The sequence below is a fragment of the Pseudomyrmex gracilis genome, unplaced genomic scaffold (genome assembly GCF_002006095.1).
Source record: "Pseudomyrmex gracilis isolate BER0280 unplaced genomic scaffold, ASM200609v1 scaffold_276, whole genome shotgun sequence".
NCBI lineage: Eukaryota > Metazoa > Arthropoda > Insecta > Hymenoptera > Formicidae > Pseudomyrmex > Pseudomyrmex gracilis.
Window position 1 is genome coordinate 2,461 of NW_018020860.1, and position 14,532 is coordinate 16,992.

The 14,532-nt window shown below is 40.2% G+C and overlaps 2 protein-coding genes across 2 annotated transcripts in view; both read left to right on the forward strand.

Moving 5' to 3' along the window:
• The first annotated feature begins 1,752 nt into the window (after positions 1–1,752).
• Positions 1,753–3,154, forward strand: LOC109859662 (translation machinery-associated protein 16). The gene is made up of 5 exons (XM_020438130.1): positions 1,753–2,110; positions 2,183–2,274; positions 2,361–2,501; positions 2,588–2,736; positions 2,824–3,154. The coding sequence occupies exons 1-5, from the start codon at positions 2,108–2,110 to the stop codon at positions 3,075–3,077; spliced, it is 639 nt and encodes a 212-aa protein (XP_020293719.1). The 5' UTR covers positions 1,753–2,107; the 3' UTR covers positions 3,078–3,154.
• Positions 3,155–10,090: 6,936 nt separating this feature from the next.
• The window catches only part of LOC109859664 (mucin-12), a 75,158-nt gene continuing 70,716 nt past the window's right edge, over positions 10,091–14,532 (forward strand). The window contains exon 1 of the mRNA XM_020438132.1: positions 10,091–10,605. Coding sequence (XP_020293721.1) covers positions 10,515–10,605 — 91 coding nt within the window. The 5' untranslated portion in view covers positions 10,091–10,514. The remainder of the gene's footprint in view (positions 10,606–14,532) is intronic.

Here is a 14,532-nt window from a genome sequence, read left to right on the forward strand (position 1 = left end):
ATAAACGCGCCTTTGCTTTGCCCACATGTGACGTCATGTAGATGATATTATCTTTGCTTCAAGATAGTTGTCTGAAGCCGTGTCTATAAGTATATATGGTCTAAGCTTACGACAATTTCATCCGCTGGTTTTAGCCAAATTTCTACAAAACTAGAACTCAAAGGCCGTTTTCCATGAAACTCATGTAGCAGGTTTCGTGGAACTGATCAATCACGTTGGTCGATCGTCTGATTTGACTCTGCAATTGGTCAATTCCACGAGATCTGATACTTGTGTTTAATGTAGAACGGTCTTTGAGTTCCACTTTTGTGGAAATACGGCTAAAACCAACGGCTAAAACCGTCGTAAGAAACTACAATGGCATGGCCGCTCTCAAGCTTCTCTTTGGTACATATACCCAACAGTGGCTAGTCGCGTATCTTCGCAATGAGAGGCACGAGGCCCGAGAAAAAGAGACGCACGAAGTCCAAATATGGGCATAGATAGTCGAGCGTCATTATGCGCAGGCGCATTTACCAAGTGAGTGCGAGCGAGACAAAGCATTAGAAAGTGAGAGAAAGAACGCGAGAAAGAGAAATATGCAAGCGTGCTTGAATGTTCATCGCATGCGCACAAAGCAGCTGGAGAGAGAGGCTACTATATTGTCTGCACCGTAACGATGAGCTTTTGGTCGGCACCGTACTAGCAATATAGGAGTATTACATATATGCATATACCAAAGTGTACCAACCTGTAATGTGAAGTCACTCAAACTATAATTTGGTACACTTTGGTATATGTACGGACGGCGTCAAAAATTCGCGGAGTCGGCGCGGGGATCGGCGGGCAAGCGGGGCGGTTGCTCGTAGCGGCAGCGAGCGCCGTACGAACTAAATTGTAGCAATTGGTTGTTCGCAACTACGTCGTGTCAATAATGTAACTATTCTTCTTTTCAATTTTCTTCTCAAAACGTATTGGCCATTTACTAAATATCTAACGTTAACAAATAACATGTATGTGTACATATGTGTGTAATAAATAAAATTATAATGTCTTCGGTATATAGAAAAAACGTACATTGTAAAAGTCTTGTTTAAAAAATTATATACTATTATATATAGCCACAAAATAAACAATTATATTAGATTATTATTATATTATATTATATCTATATATTTTGTGTATACACCCAACACAGACATCTATTCATCCAGACATCCATTAGACATTAATCTAGATGTCGCATGGAGCTGTCGACGTCTAATAGACATCTAATGGAGTTTTTGTTCTGTGTGAGACAATTATATATATGTANAAAGAACGCGAGAAAGAGAAATGCGCAAGCGTGCTTGAATGTTCACCGCATGCGCACAAAGCAGCTGGAGAGAGAGGCTACTATATTGTCTGCACCGTAACATTGAGCTTCAGGTCGGCACCGTACTAGCCAGGGTTGATATCAATACTGATCAATCGTCTCCAGGGAGTCGATTGTGTTTCGATTGTATGTCTCAACTGTTTTCGTAATGTATGGCTGAAGAGCATATTAAAAATCTTGATTATCCCCCCTATAATGTAACCGAAATTGCCTTTTCAAACAATGTACGTGCCATGCACGCAATACTAGCTTTCATTGCAGAAGCGCAAGTTTCCATTTAAAATAACATTTGTTCACTCCTTTTCCTGCCAGTCATCACTCCTTAGTCCTAAATTCCTAAAATTAACGAATCAGAGTCTTATTCACGTCATTAATGCTGCTCCGGAGCAAACCTCCGTTTCGGAAAACTTTTAAAGCCCCTAGTGTTGTGGGGACTTTCGTTACTCCAGTTGGAGACGTCAGACATTTAACCGTTTATCGGTGTTCATACCAGGAAAAACATGATTACAAGCTTAGAATGGCGTATGGACTAACTTGAATCGGTCCTTTGAGCCATATATGCACCAAACCAACCTATTAAAAATCTTGCAATAATACTTACCACACGTATTATTTGATAGAATTTGATAAAAAGGTCAAGAGAGTTGCTTATCGAGAGAGAAACCTTTGAAAAGTTTATTTATAGATTTTACAGCAAGAAAAAGTACATAGTAGACAAAACGCACATAGTAGACAAAAGTACAAGAAACAAACATGGTAAGCAAAACATACATATTATAATAGAAAACTATTTAATATATACGCAAATTATATTTTTTTTATTTTCAGTCTATAGCAATTCAAAGAGAAATTGCGAAAGCAAAAAAAATTTTACATCCAAATAGTCGAAAGGCAGTTATGATCGCAAAGAAAACTAAGAAGTGAATACACATAAGAAACTATATATCGATAATGTTGAGATTATATCTTTCCAACTATAAATATACATACTGATTTAATATTTTAGAATTTCAAACAGACAAAAAGCAAAAATGGCTGGTGTGATAAAACAAAACTTAGTAGGAGAAAAGATGATGTGGATTCAACAACATATGGTCCCTGATGTATGTCCCTACACTCCGGAGCTTACAGCAGAATTACTTCTAAAGTAAGCTTTGTTTTACAGCAAGACATTTAATTAATCGTATCCAATTTTAACTTTTGTGCTTTTATAAGTTTATTTTTTATGTAAAGATATATCAGGAGAAATGATGAGGAACTGGAGCAAATTGTTATAAAACATTCTATAGGAGGAAGAAAAAACAGACAACATGCCAGCAGAGAGGATATAATAAGAATGACTAAACAAAGAGAACAAGAGGAGTTTGACACTTGTGGCATTGGTATATATATATTTTTTATAACAATATATAATCTTACTTTATGTAGAGAGTGTGAATAATGTGTCACTTAATGTTATTTAAACACAGAAATCCCGGATATTTTAACTTCAACACAATGTGAGATGTTGAGAAATTGGAACGGAGAGCTGAGACTTTTATCTAATTTTAAATTTCGAAGATTCGGGAAGAAACACTTGAAAGATGCATTGCTAAGGATGGAAAAGCGGACAATGACAGTGGTAAATAAATCTACAGATAACACAAAAACTAATGTTTCATGTACAAGTGAGAAAATTGAAAGTACCGAAAAAAACAGTATAGAGGACAAAGAATTTAAGTGAAACTACTTTGTCGGAAAATACTGTGTCAAATAAGTGCTCAATGGATACATCTATTAAAAAAAAAAAAAAAATAGAATAAATTTGGAAATTAGGTATTTATTAAATAAATGCAATATTACATGTTTTCGAGATCTGGTATCTGGCTTTTATTAGGTGTTTACTCGTTTATTTCGTTGTCCTTCAGCCTTTAAAAAGTAGCTTGTAATATTTATTATTTAGAAAGTTTTGTCTTAAACAATCAACATCTAATACATGGTACACAGCGCGTCATTGAATCGCGGAATAGGCGCGGGATCGGAGGGCAAGCGGGGCGGTTGCTCGCTAACAAGCGCCGTACGAATCGTACGGCCCGCTTGCCCTCCGATCCCCGCGCCTATTCCGCGATTCNTTATTGTATTGAAAATGACCTAAACCACAGGTCGAAAACGTTCTACTTTTACTTTTATAATAAAGAAAATTAAAATTTGCACCTCTACATCTGTGTCTGCTTCTAAGAGCCATTGTTCTGTTAAATATTGTTTAAATTGTTGAAGCTTTACACACATCAAAATTATAATTTTATTTATTACACACATATACCATATACACATACATGTTATTTGTTAACGTTAGATATTTAGTAAACGGCCAATACGTTTTGAGAAGAAAATTGAAAAGAAGAATAGTTACATTATCGACACGACGTAGTTGCGAACAACCAATTGCTACTATTTAGTTCGTACGGCGCTCGCTGGCGCTACGAGCAACCGCCCCGCTTGCCCGCCGATCCCCGCGCAAACTCAGCGAATTTTTGACACCGTCTGTACCATACGATTGCCAAAAATCGCCTACTATGAGAAGAGAAATTTATTGCGCATAAAGGAATAAAAGCGGAAAAAATAGGGGTAGCGTTGCGTGCGGGATTGGTGGAACACTTGCTGACAGCCAATGGCTGTAGAGTAAGGAGACTTTGTAGTAGGGGAGGTGCGCGAAACGGACGAGGTAAGCCTGGTTTATGCGGGCAATACCTGTTAAGTTATGCCGGAACCGGTAGAGTTTAATTATAGGATTTCAATACTTCTGTTTATACGCATTCAGCAATTTTGTATAAACAGAAGCATTGGAATCTTATAGTTAAACTCTACCAGTTCCGACATAAGTTATCAGTTATTGCCCGCATAAATTAGGCCTTAACGTTCATTTGGTTTCTCTTCTCGATTTGAACCCAGTATGTCCTGTTTTGATTTCACACAAAAGATGGCGCCGCTTACCTGATAAATCGGCTGAGCCGGCGGCACGTGATCAGCATCATTTTCTCGTTTTTTGTAAACGTTACGATCTCTTTCAGAGACAGCTCGAGAGTAATTTGCACTATGAGTCTCAGATTTTCTTCTAATAGCTTTCTTTCCACTGCAAAATATAGCTTCCGGTTTTGCTATTGAATCTACGCAACTTGTCTGAAATCGATTAACAGTTCTCGTAAATTTTCACATGTCGCATGACAAAACGAAAAATATAAGCAAATCAACTGCGCATGTCTTACCTTGATAGATATAAGGAAATTCCCACCGGTTTTGAAATAATACTGCGCGTTGAATGCAACAATTACGAGTCTGATCCGGCTGTGTGACGTCCGCAAAGATGAAGACAGCTTAACAACGTCGATTAGATCTCTTTCTGTTCTTTGTGCAAAACTCCACTATAAAATAACTATAAAATATAAATTAAAGTACTAGAAAATATTAATTAAAATATGTTTCTATTTACTCAATAAATGAGCAAAAGTATTTTTAAAAACTATAGCGTTACTATACTATAAAAAGTGCAATACAGACACATCTTGCAGACACTTATAAAACCTTTAGGATTTTGACGGTACACGTTGCAAGATTAAAAGTTTAATAAAAAAAAATATATAGAATAATTCATCTGCTTCTTTTACTTTCTATTAATTATCATGCACTCTTGTTTTTTATTTGTCATAGACTCTGATTTCAGAAGACAACGCCGAGAAAATCATTCAGATATTCTATGCAAATTGATTATTTCAAAATGTGGTACACCGCCTGCTGTGTAAGGGATAAAAAAACAAAGATCGAAATTTAACGGTGCCCGACGCAAGAGATCTTTCTTGATCCAAACACTGGATAAAATCTATAAAGTATTTGTTTTTTCTTCTGACTGATGTTACGGAAACAAAATCGAGATTTTTAGAAAAATAGAAAAGATGATATACTACATAAATTCAAATTTTCCACATTTCTAACAAGGTTGTCTGTACTAGTTAACAATATATAATGAAACATATTTTTTCTACTATTGAATGATACCACAAATGTTTCTAATCAAATGTGGCGTTACGCTCCTTTAAAAAATATAAAATATAAAATATAAAATATATTAGAAAATGATGGAAACATCACTCAATTATACGATATACGATTAGACCATTTCTATACGCATTCAATACTACCTGCTGTGTTACATGGGTTACAAAAGACGACCGGTCGGGCCCCTTTTTTTCTCTCAAAGAGACCGGCACAAGGTAACGTTTCACGAAATAGAAATTATCATTTGAGATCTACTCAACTTGTGCAGTTTTTGTTCTTACGTGAAAAAANTCGGAGGGCAAGCGGGGCGGTTGCTCGCTAACAAGCGCCGTACGAATCGTACGGCCCGCTTGCCCTCCGATCCCCGCGCCTATTCCGCGATTCAGTGACGCGCTGTGTACATGCCTCGCTTATATGTTATCGAAGTAAACAAAAAAATAATCTTTTCAAAACTAAATTAGAGTTTTACTACTTCTTAAAATTGACTTTAAATATCTTGCTATGGAATTTGGACTCTTCTCGTTTCTGCCAGTTTGATCTTAATACTTCAAAAGCACATTTAAAGTAAAATAATTTGTAATCAACATACAAAGATGTTTTTTCGGGTTTGAACCGCGTTAGTGTCATTTTTATACCGACGTTTCGTGAACATTACAGCTCACTTCATCAGGGTTTAAAGAGCAGCCTGATATTGAGATGCTCTTGGTCAGGTGTCCCTTTTTATAGCGCTAGATTGGAGTGGGAGGGGGTGTGGTGAAGAAGGGGTGGAATGGTAAGAAGAAGGGAAGGATGTGTTATGGCAAGATGGAATGTCATAGTGAATTAGTCATATGTCCATTGTCTCTATTGAGATTGTTTGGATGTTTGTATATCTCCAGAGATTCTGTATATTTTCTAGGGAAGTAAGCCCTAGTTTTGTTTAGTACTTGGGTTTGGTCAAACATAATTTTGTGATCAGTTTCCAAATGGTGTTCTGCTAATGCCGATTGTGAGTAATACGTACTGCTGACTGATGTTCTTTTAGTCGTGTGCTTATCATTCTACCAGTTTCACCTATGTATACTTTACCGCATGAACAAGGTATTTTGTACACTCCTGGTGTGTCTAATGGCGGTCTTTTGTCTTTTGGATTGTTAAGAATCTGTCCTAATTTGTAATCATACGAATGCCATTACGCAGCGGTATGTTGCTTGTGCATAACACCCAGCCAATAATTTGCAGTCAATAATTCGTTGTTTTTTTATGCGCAATGCGCAATATAAAATATCAAGAGAATAGAAAATTTCTCGAAGGCAAGAAAAATCGACATCAAAGATACATACATATTGCCGGTATATATATATTTTTTTTCTAAACGCTCCAATCGATAAATCAAAGGAATTCTGTTTGCGACAAGAACTTCCTGTGCGTTATACAGTTGCGTCCGCATTAGCGGTTGCAAAGAATTTCTCTGAACACTCGCCCGGATCATTCTGGCGTAAAGAGAGAAGGGCGACGAGTGAAAGTTAGCGAGGCTTGTCTTGCAAATTATTAACGGCGATTCTTCCCCGCGCTTAATAAAGAACGATTGGTTCCTTAACACGTCCGCGCGGCACATCAAGCAAGATAATATCTATTCATTTTATCGATCACTCATCGTCACGCAAATGATTATGTAAATATATGTACATGTATACATGTGTTGCAACTCGCGCGAAACTCATCTTCTCTAGTAGCAATTTTTATCCGTCGCGGGTATACATCTTGATATATTATAGAAAATCGCAATCACAGTGATCGCGTGGCGCATGAATTAAAATTGCTCGGTAATCTTCATAACATCGCGCAGCCTTGCATCGTCTAATGACGCTCGACCGTAAGGTTAATAACTGGACAACGCACAAATCCACCTTCGTTTTTCCTGAGATCAGTCTAACTGTACACATTGGAGTAATAATCGAGAAGGAGAAAAAAATCAACATTTTATTTACATACATGAATCTTAAAGAAACATATGATATATAGTATGGACTTTGTTATTTTTAACTCAGTATATATTCTGTAAAGAAATGTTTTATATATTTTTTTTTTCAAAAATTTCTTTAGTTATGAACAATTTTTTATATTTTTATGATTCTTCAGAGGCAAATTTCGATATACTGATTTAAATTATTTCTCTAATTTATCAAGTATGAATTTGAAACACTGTTTCTTCGAGATTCGCTAATTTTCCTTCGGCTATATCTCCGTCCGCGAAACTGCAATCTGATCCTCGCTTCAAGGGTAGCTCTCTCGCGAGCTGAACATCTGCGCGAACTAACAGTATATATAACCGTATTGAGATTATGTAAGATTTCTTAGCGCCGATAGCCGGTGGATGGTAATGGCAGATGCTTTACGCCGGTAAACGTAATAGTAGCCGGCGTTGCGACCGATGATGCATAGCAAGGTCTAACGGTGGAAACACCATAGCATCCCCCGTAATTGGAATTCGATTCACCTTGGTGGGTACACTTGAAACTTGAGCGGCAAAGTGCTCTGCCGATTACGCACGTTGTGCATGAATATCGGTGGCAAACCGATGTTCGTGAGATCAAGTGAAGAGATGCGTTTGTGTAAAGATATTAATGAGCGACGTTTACATTTCGAATAATGTCATTATTTTCTCATGCGAACCGTGCGTGTCCCAAGACAGAAAGTTGTTTCCGTTTTTTTCGAGCAATCGAAGCGAGTACATTCCGACGTTTCGATTTGTGTGTTTAACGAAGGACTATGTTTATCTCTTTCCTCTAAGTCGGAAAGAAACGATGAGCCTTCTTCCGATTCTTTGATTACGCGTGATCACACTCAATCAGATTGCTCGACAAGGTTTTATTAGCGTAGTGTAATATCCTGCGTCGATGTGTGCGCAATGCACCGCGAAGGTCTCTTTTCTCTCTTATCCAGCGAGGAAAAATAATAGAAAGGAAATCGGCAATGCGATTATTAATGACTTTAATGACGGCGCGGCTATACTTCGTAGGAAGTATCACGTTAAGTCGATCTATCGCTGGAAATATAAGACACGGCTAGAAACGTAATAGTCACGATGAAGAACTCATTTTCTTCACTCTTCGATTACCCTGAAGTAAAACAAATCGCTTTGCGTGCCCAGTTCGCGTTTTCCAGACGCGAGATGGATTTTTCATCAAATTAATTGCCGCAACTATTTTTATTAAAGCGTCAGCGGCCGTCAATTAACAACCAATTGCGAACTGTTATAACTGTTAACAATATTTTATTATATATTTGCGAGACGAAAGAATACGAAAAGAAAGAAAGAAAGTAACTTGAGGAAGAACGTTTCTTCCTTCACGTCTTCTTCGTTCCGTATCGCATTACCGATCATATGATCGAAAAACCATCGGACATCGCATGTATCTCGCTCGTTATTCAGTTTCTCGATCCGTAGAGAATGCAACTGCGCTGGGGAAAGAAGTTTTCCGAGAGATATATGAGAAGAGATGAACGGACAATAATTTCTCCGGAGGAATCTCGGCGGTGGAATTCGAAGATCACTTGTTAAGTCAGTTGGCCGACATGAATACTTGAGGAGACGAGGTCTCTTCGCGCGGCCAGTAGATAGAAAGAAAAGAAAGAGAAAGAGAGAGAGAGAAGAAGAATATACGCGTCCTCCGTGATCACGGCATCCCTCACCGTGCTAGCGAATGTAGGTCCTCGGGTCGGCACCTATAATGCGAACTGCCTCCTACCTTCGCTTCGCGCAATCGCTTCGAGAACAGTGCGTCTCTTTCCCTCTTCTCTCTCAGCCTTCGGAGTTCATTGAGAGCACGATAACAGGTGTCCCGCATACCGGGCGACAAACCCAAACCCGAAGCAATAGGTCCTAGTGCCATATTTTTTTTTTTTCAGTAGGACACCGGTCATGAATATGTAAATGCGATGGATGAGCGAGCGTGCGCGGTTTTTCGTAAGAGGGAGTCAGATAAAGGTCGCGCGTTATTCATATTACACCACGGTGCTCAACGGCGCGGTGTGTGATGGATCAGGAACTTCAAATTTACTCGGGGGTTCAACGAAAACAGTTTATCCTACTTTCGTGCGCTTCGAAAACGTACATCGAGCTCGTTCGATGACAGTTCACGTGCCTCCTCGTTTCCCCGACTTTTAAGGCAATATAGCTTTGGGACCGTAACAGCGCGCGCCACATCTGCCCAATGTGACAGTTAACGGGTGCAGCGAGGTATCCGTGTCGATCAGTAGCGGCGAAGAAAAGAAAAAGAACCGAAGAGAGATGGACCGGATCTATCTTGACGCTGATCAATAAACTTAATAAATTAGTTTCTACATATGTATAATTTTGTCTACAACACGAAGTTTATACATCACTGCCATCTTCATCACGACTTTGTGAGATACGAAAAATCGGTTCGCGAAACTTTTAGCGGAGACGGTCTCCCGAGTTAGCCAAGCGATCGACCGCGAGGAGGTTCTCCGGTGTCCCGGTGCTGACCAGCCAACCGCGAGAACGCCCGGGGACGAAGAGGAAGAAGAAGAAGAAGAAGCGGGAAAAGGTGGTCGAGAAGGTAGGGAGAGAAGACGGCGAAGAGGGGCCCTGTACCCGCTTCTCGCGTCTGGCCTCTCTCTCTCTCTCGCGGTACACCTTTCTCCGGTTCCCCAACACCCGGCGGCGGGCCTTGGTTTCCCTTCAGTCCTCACCGGGACACAGACAAAGTTACGCACCCGGAGAAAGGTCAATCGGTCGGCCGCTCCGTCGCGGAGCTCTCTCGTGACTCTTACATCCGGGCGAAACCAGGTGTTAATTTTCAATTTATCGGGGAAGAAAGACAATTGTTTGACGTGACGCGTCTTCAGATTTGTCGGTCGATTTTGTCTTTTTCACACAATCGCGGTAATTTTTTTATTTACACGTTCTTCGTTTCCCCCGAAAAAAAAAACAAAAAAAAAAAAAACAAAGAGGTGATCGAGGCGAGGTGTTCTGGTTGGAAAACTGGACGCACCGAGATCGCTCCATATGTAACGGACGGAAGCACGCGGGAGATCGGTTCACGTGGGAAGTGCGCGTCATCCTCTTCTTCGTTGACTTTGAGCTGGTTCAAAGTGCTGTCGCTTCGAGGGACACGAACAGATGGGCGACGACATGTGGAGGCTTTGGTTTACGAAATTGCTCCTGTTAGTGACGCTGCTGTTGGCGATCACCGCGCTAACGCGATCCGAGGGTGAGTTCTCGCACGTTAGAAAATAGCGAAGGAAAGACATAGCGAATATAAAATAAATTTATATATAAATTAATGTTAACAACAGGACGAGAAAGTTAAAAGTGTTTAATTAATCTGTTTCCTTCAAGACATCCGTAACGAAGCGGATTTTTCCTTTTCAAACGCAGAAGAGTCCGCGGGTAGAAAGAGTGCGAATTTAAGAATCTAATTACGCACGTCGTGAAACAACATCTCCCGACGCGTGTAATTTGTTGAATTCGCGTAGTTTTAAACCCCCGGCACAGATACCATAATTTGTTCGTTACAGATGTTGACATATGACTAACTGCCGTACGAGCGGACAAGTAGATAGCGAATCTGCTCGGCTCGTCCGTGTAACACGGAAATAGCGCGCGTGCACGTGATAATTTCTTTTGTAACACCTGTTCTTCCGCGTTTACCGCGGGCGATGTAATGCGGCGTTTTCCATTAACAGGACATCTACCCGTCTGTGCAAGACTTGTGTAACGCTAGGCTCGGCAGAAACGAACCGGCGCGTAACCGCTTCTGTTTTTTTTTCTTTGCAATTAAAAAATGTGCGCGGCGTAACGAACGGAAAATTAAGAAACAGATCTCGCATCGCGTTTGCTCTAATGAATGAAGCGAAGTCCGAAGAAGAAAATGAGAAAGAGTGAAAAAAACCCTCGGACTTACATTTGTCAACGTTCAGACGAGCGCGCGGAATTTGCGTTACGATTTTTCCTCTCTCTCTCTCTCTTTCTCCGTGTCCGAATCTTTACATCACGGAAATGAATTTCTCGTTACGCGATTATTACGCGAATTACACGTTAAACAATTCGACTGACGCGATGTTATCAATGATGATAACTCTTTAATTAACGCAAGAGAGATTACGAGATGCTCCCCGTGATCGCAGATTTACGGAAACGCGTGTAGAAGGCATCGCTTACGCTTTATGTGTTATAAACCGCATAACGGTTTACGCGGGTTATGGTGTTCAGTGGCGTGTACTTTATACAAGCGCATCCGCTCGTTCGATACCTCGATCCAGTATCGAACGAGCCAGACAAATCCGCGTTTCTCCGATTGTAACTGCCGAAAAGCGCCGTTACGTAGTACACTTCGGTTTTCCGGTTATCATTTGTGTCAATATGCAAAACCTACTTGTATTCATTCTCTCGTATATAACGACGTTATTAAATCTTTTATATAATCATCGTGCGGTTTCTATTAACGCATTATCGTTGCCTTTCATATTTAGAAATTTGCGTTTTCATCAATCTCTTCGAGGTCGCGCCTTGCTGAAAATAACACATTTGTCATTTTAAAATATCGGTAAAACTGACAATGACGAAGCGAGACTAGCCGTAAACAAAATACCATGATTTTAAATTCCTATTTGATTCCGCAACCTCTGTCGTGTGGCTTAATCGAACGTTTTTTGAATGAAGCCATCCTCAACGTGATATTTTTGTCGATGATGCGCGCGCGACGTCCGCGCGAATTTTCGACCGGGATCGAGATCGGAGCGCGTTATACCGAGCATTTTTATTGGCGGCGGTTGGCCTTGCGCGGACACTTAGTTCTTAGACGAGAGCTGGTCTCACATTCACTCCTCGGGAAAGAGAGAGAAAGAAAATGGAGAGACGTCAATGATCTCTTCTAACGAGTCTCTCTCGATTCTGACAGATCGACGAGAGTCGCTCGCGAGACTCTCTTGAATATGGAGCGCGTGCGATACTTCGCGCAATAAATCTTCGGTGTACTTTGCGGTGTGCTTTGGCGAACATCAGAAGAGATTGCGATAGCTCTCGCTTGAGAAAAAGCGAGACGAGCTTATTTTATTTACGCTTCGGCTCAAATTTTCAGAACAAAATTTTCTTAAAATCCCAACATAATAATTATTAACAATTAAATCTTATTGAAGCTCGATAAGTTACTAAACTAAGAAATATATTTACGGTCATCCGAGCCGATCGCAGGATGTTGTGCGGAAAACTGCGCATATATATATATATATATATATATATATATATATATATTTGTTCGCGTGTAAATTTAATAATAATTATTCTGTCTCGTTATAAAAATTTATCAAAAGAGTTTATTTTACGATCAGAGAGTTACGTTTTTTAGCATTTTGCGCGTTAGTTTCTTCTTAATAGACAACGTGTGTTTTTGCAACGAAATTTTTTTCTCACAGAAACGTTACGTGAACCTAGCGGATAGGATGGTAATGCGATTTATGGCGCAATTTGGGCAACGAAAGGAACGAACGCTCGTTTACAAGTAATTTTTCACCGGCTGAATCATTTTCGAGGTGTTCAATAAAACACTCGGCAAAATTTACGACGCGAATTTAAGACGTAAATCGCCGGTTATCGCTAAACATCGAATAAATAGATTTTCCATTCGACTTTTCTTGGCGTTTTATACTTAGTTCTCTTGCGAGCCGCGAAATTCCGCACAACACACTCGTTTTGCCGTAGTTTTTTATTTCTATTTAATATTAACGATACGCGAGAGAGATAGAGAGAGCGAGAGAGAGAGAGAGAGAGCGAGAAAGAGAGAGAGAAAGACGTTATTTGATGTGAATCGTTTTTGTCAAAGCGGAGCCGCCTGCATGTCGCACCAAGTTTTACGCGAAGGGAAAGTGCCACGATCGGCAAAATAATAATGAGCGTATCTCATTGGAAAGCTCAGTTGCCAATAGTGGTTCTGTGTTTCATTGCCTTTCTTGTTCGTTCGGGAGAATGTTAGAAATTGAGAACACGGTCGGTAGAAGAAAAAACATTTATAGAGTCTGTGGACCGGACTTCATTTTTTTGAGATGTGTGTCCAATGCGCGAGAATCATTTGTTTTTTTTTTTTTTTTTTTTTTATTACATCTATTTGAAGTGTCTTTGATTTTGGACCTCTTTCGTCTCCTCTAAAAATCCGAATTGATTTTACACAATTTTGCGATAAGATAAGAAGAAGCGGGATATTTATTGTGGCGTAGAACCTATCTTCGACTATTCGATGTTGTTCTCCTGGCTTTTCGCCGCCTCTGCTATCGTTTATGCCGGATACTTTCTCCGGCGTTGAATAGAAAAACGTTCCCGCGCGATGGCGCGCCGCCTTCGGAATCGCTTTTGCGCAATCGTCACCGCGACACCGTGTAAGGGATGAATTCCGTTCGCGCCGTTCTCATTTTATTTACACGAGCGCGCCGTGAAACGCGCGTCAGACCGGCGCGAATCGCACAGGGTGTGTTCGTCAGACACACGTCTCACAGCGGGCGGATGTTCTTGCCCGCGATACCGGTTCGGTTATTACTCTTGCGAAGTTTATGCTTATCTCTCTGTCTCCCGTGTGTAACGAAAGATAACCGGATCTTCCGCGATGGTGCGCCAGATAAACATTTCGCGATGAGAAGAGCGAGCGGGGAGCGCGCTTTCCTTGGATACAGGAGAATAATCGATCCATAATTGATCTGACTCTTGAAATTCGCCGCCGATATTACATTTGTACGCGTCGCGTTATCGAAGTAACAGTGAAAATGTTCAGGTTTTTGTTCAAGGACGCGAGAAATGAATTCGAAAGGGATGCCGGGTCACGGTCATCGTCTACGAGTGTCCTTAGCGACGTGTGCGCCGCCGCATCGATGACGATTAAATTTAATTAAGCGGCGATTGATATATGCCGTTCGTTTTTTTTTCTTTTACATAAACGCGCGTCAGGTTAATAAAACGTTTATCGCTCATCTTGTATATACTATTATTTTTGTTCGCTGTTCGCAAGACGTTTTCCCGTAGCCAAACCCGAGTCGAAATTTTGATGCTACTTTCAGACTTTTGAAGATACTTTGAACCTATTTAGCTGACCAATATACTTATTTAAACCTACTTTGACGATTATATTCATTTACTCCTCTTTTGAACCTTT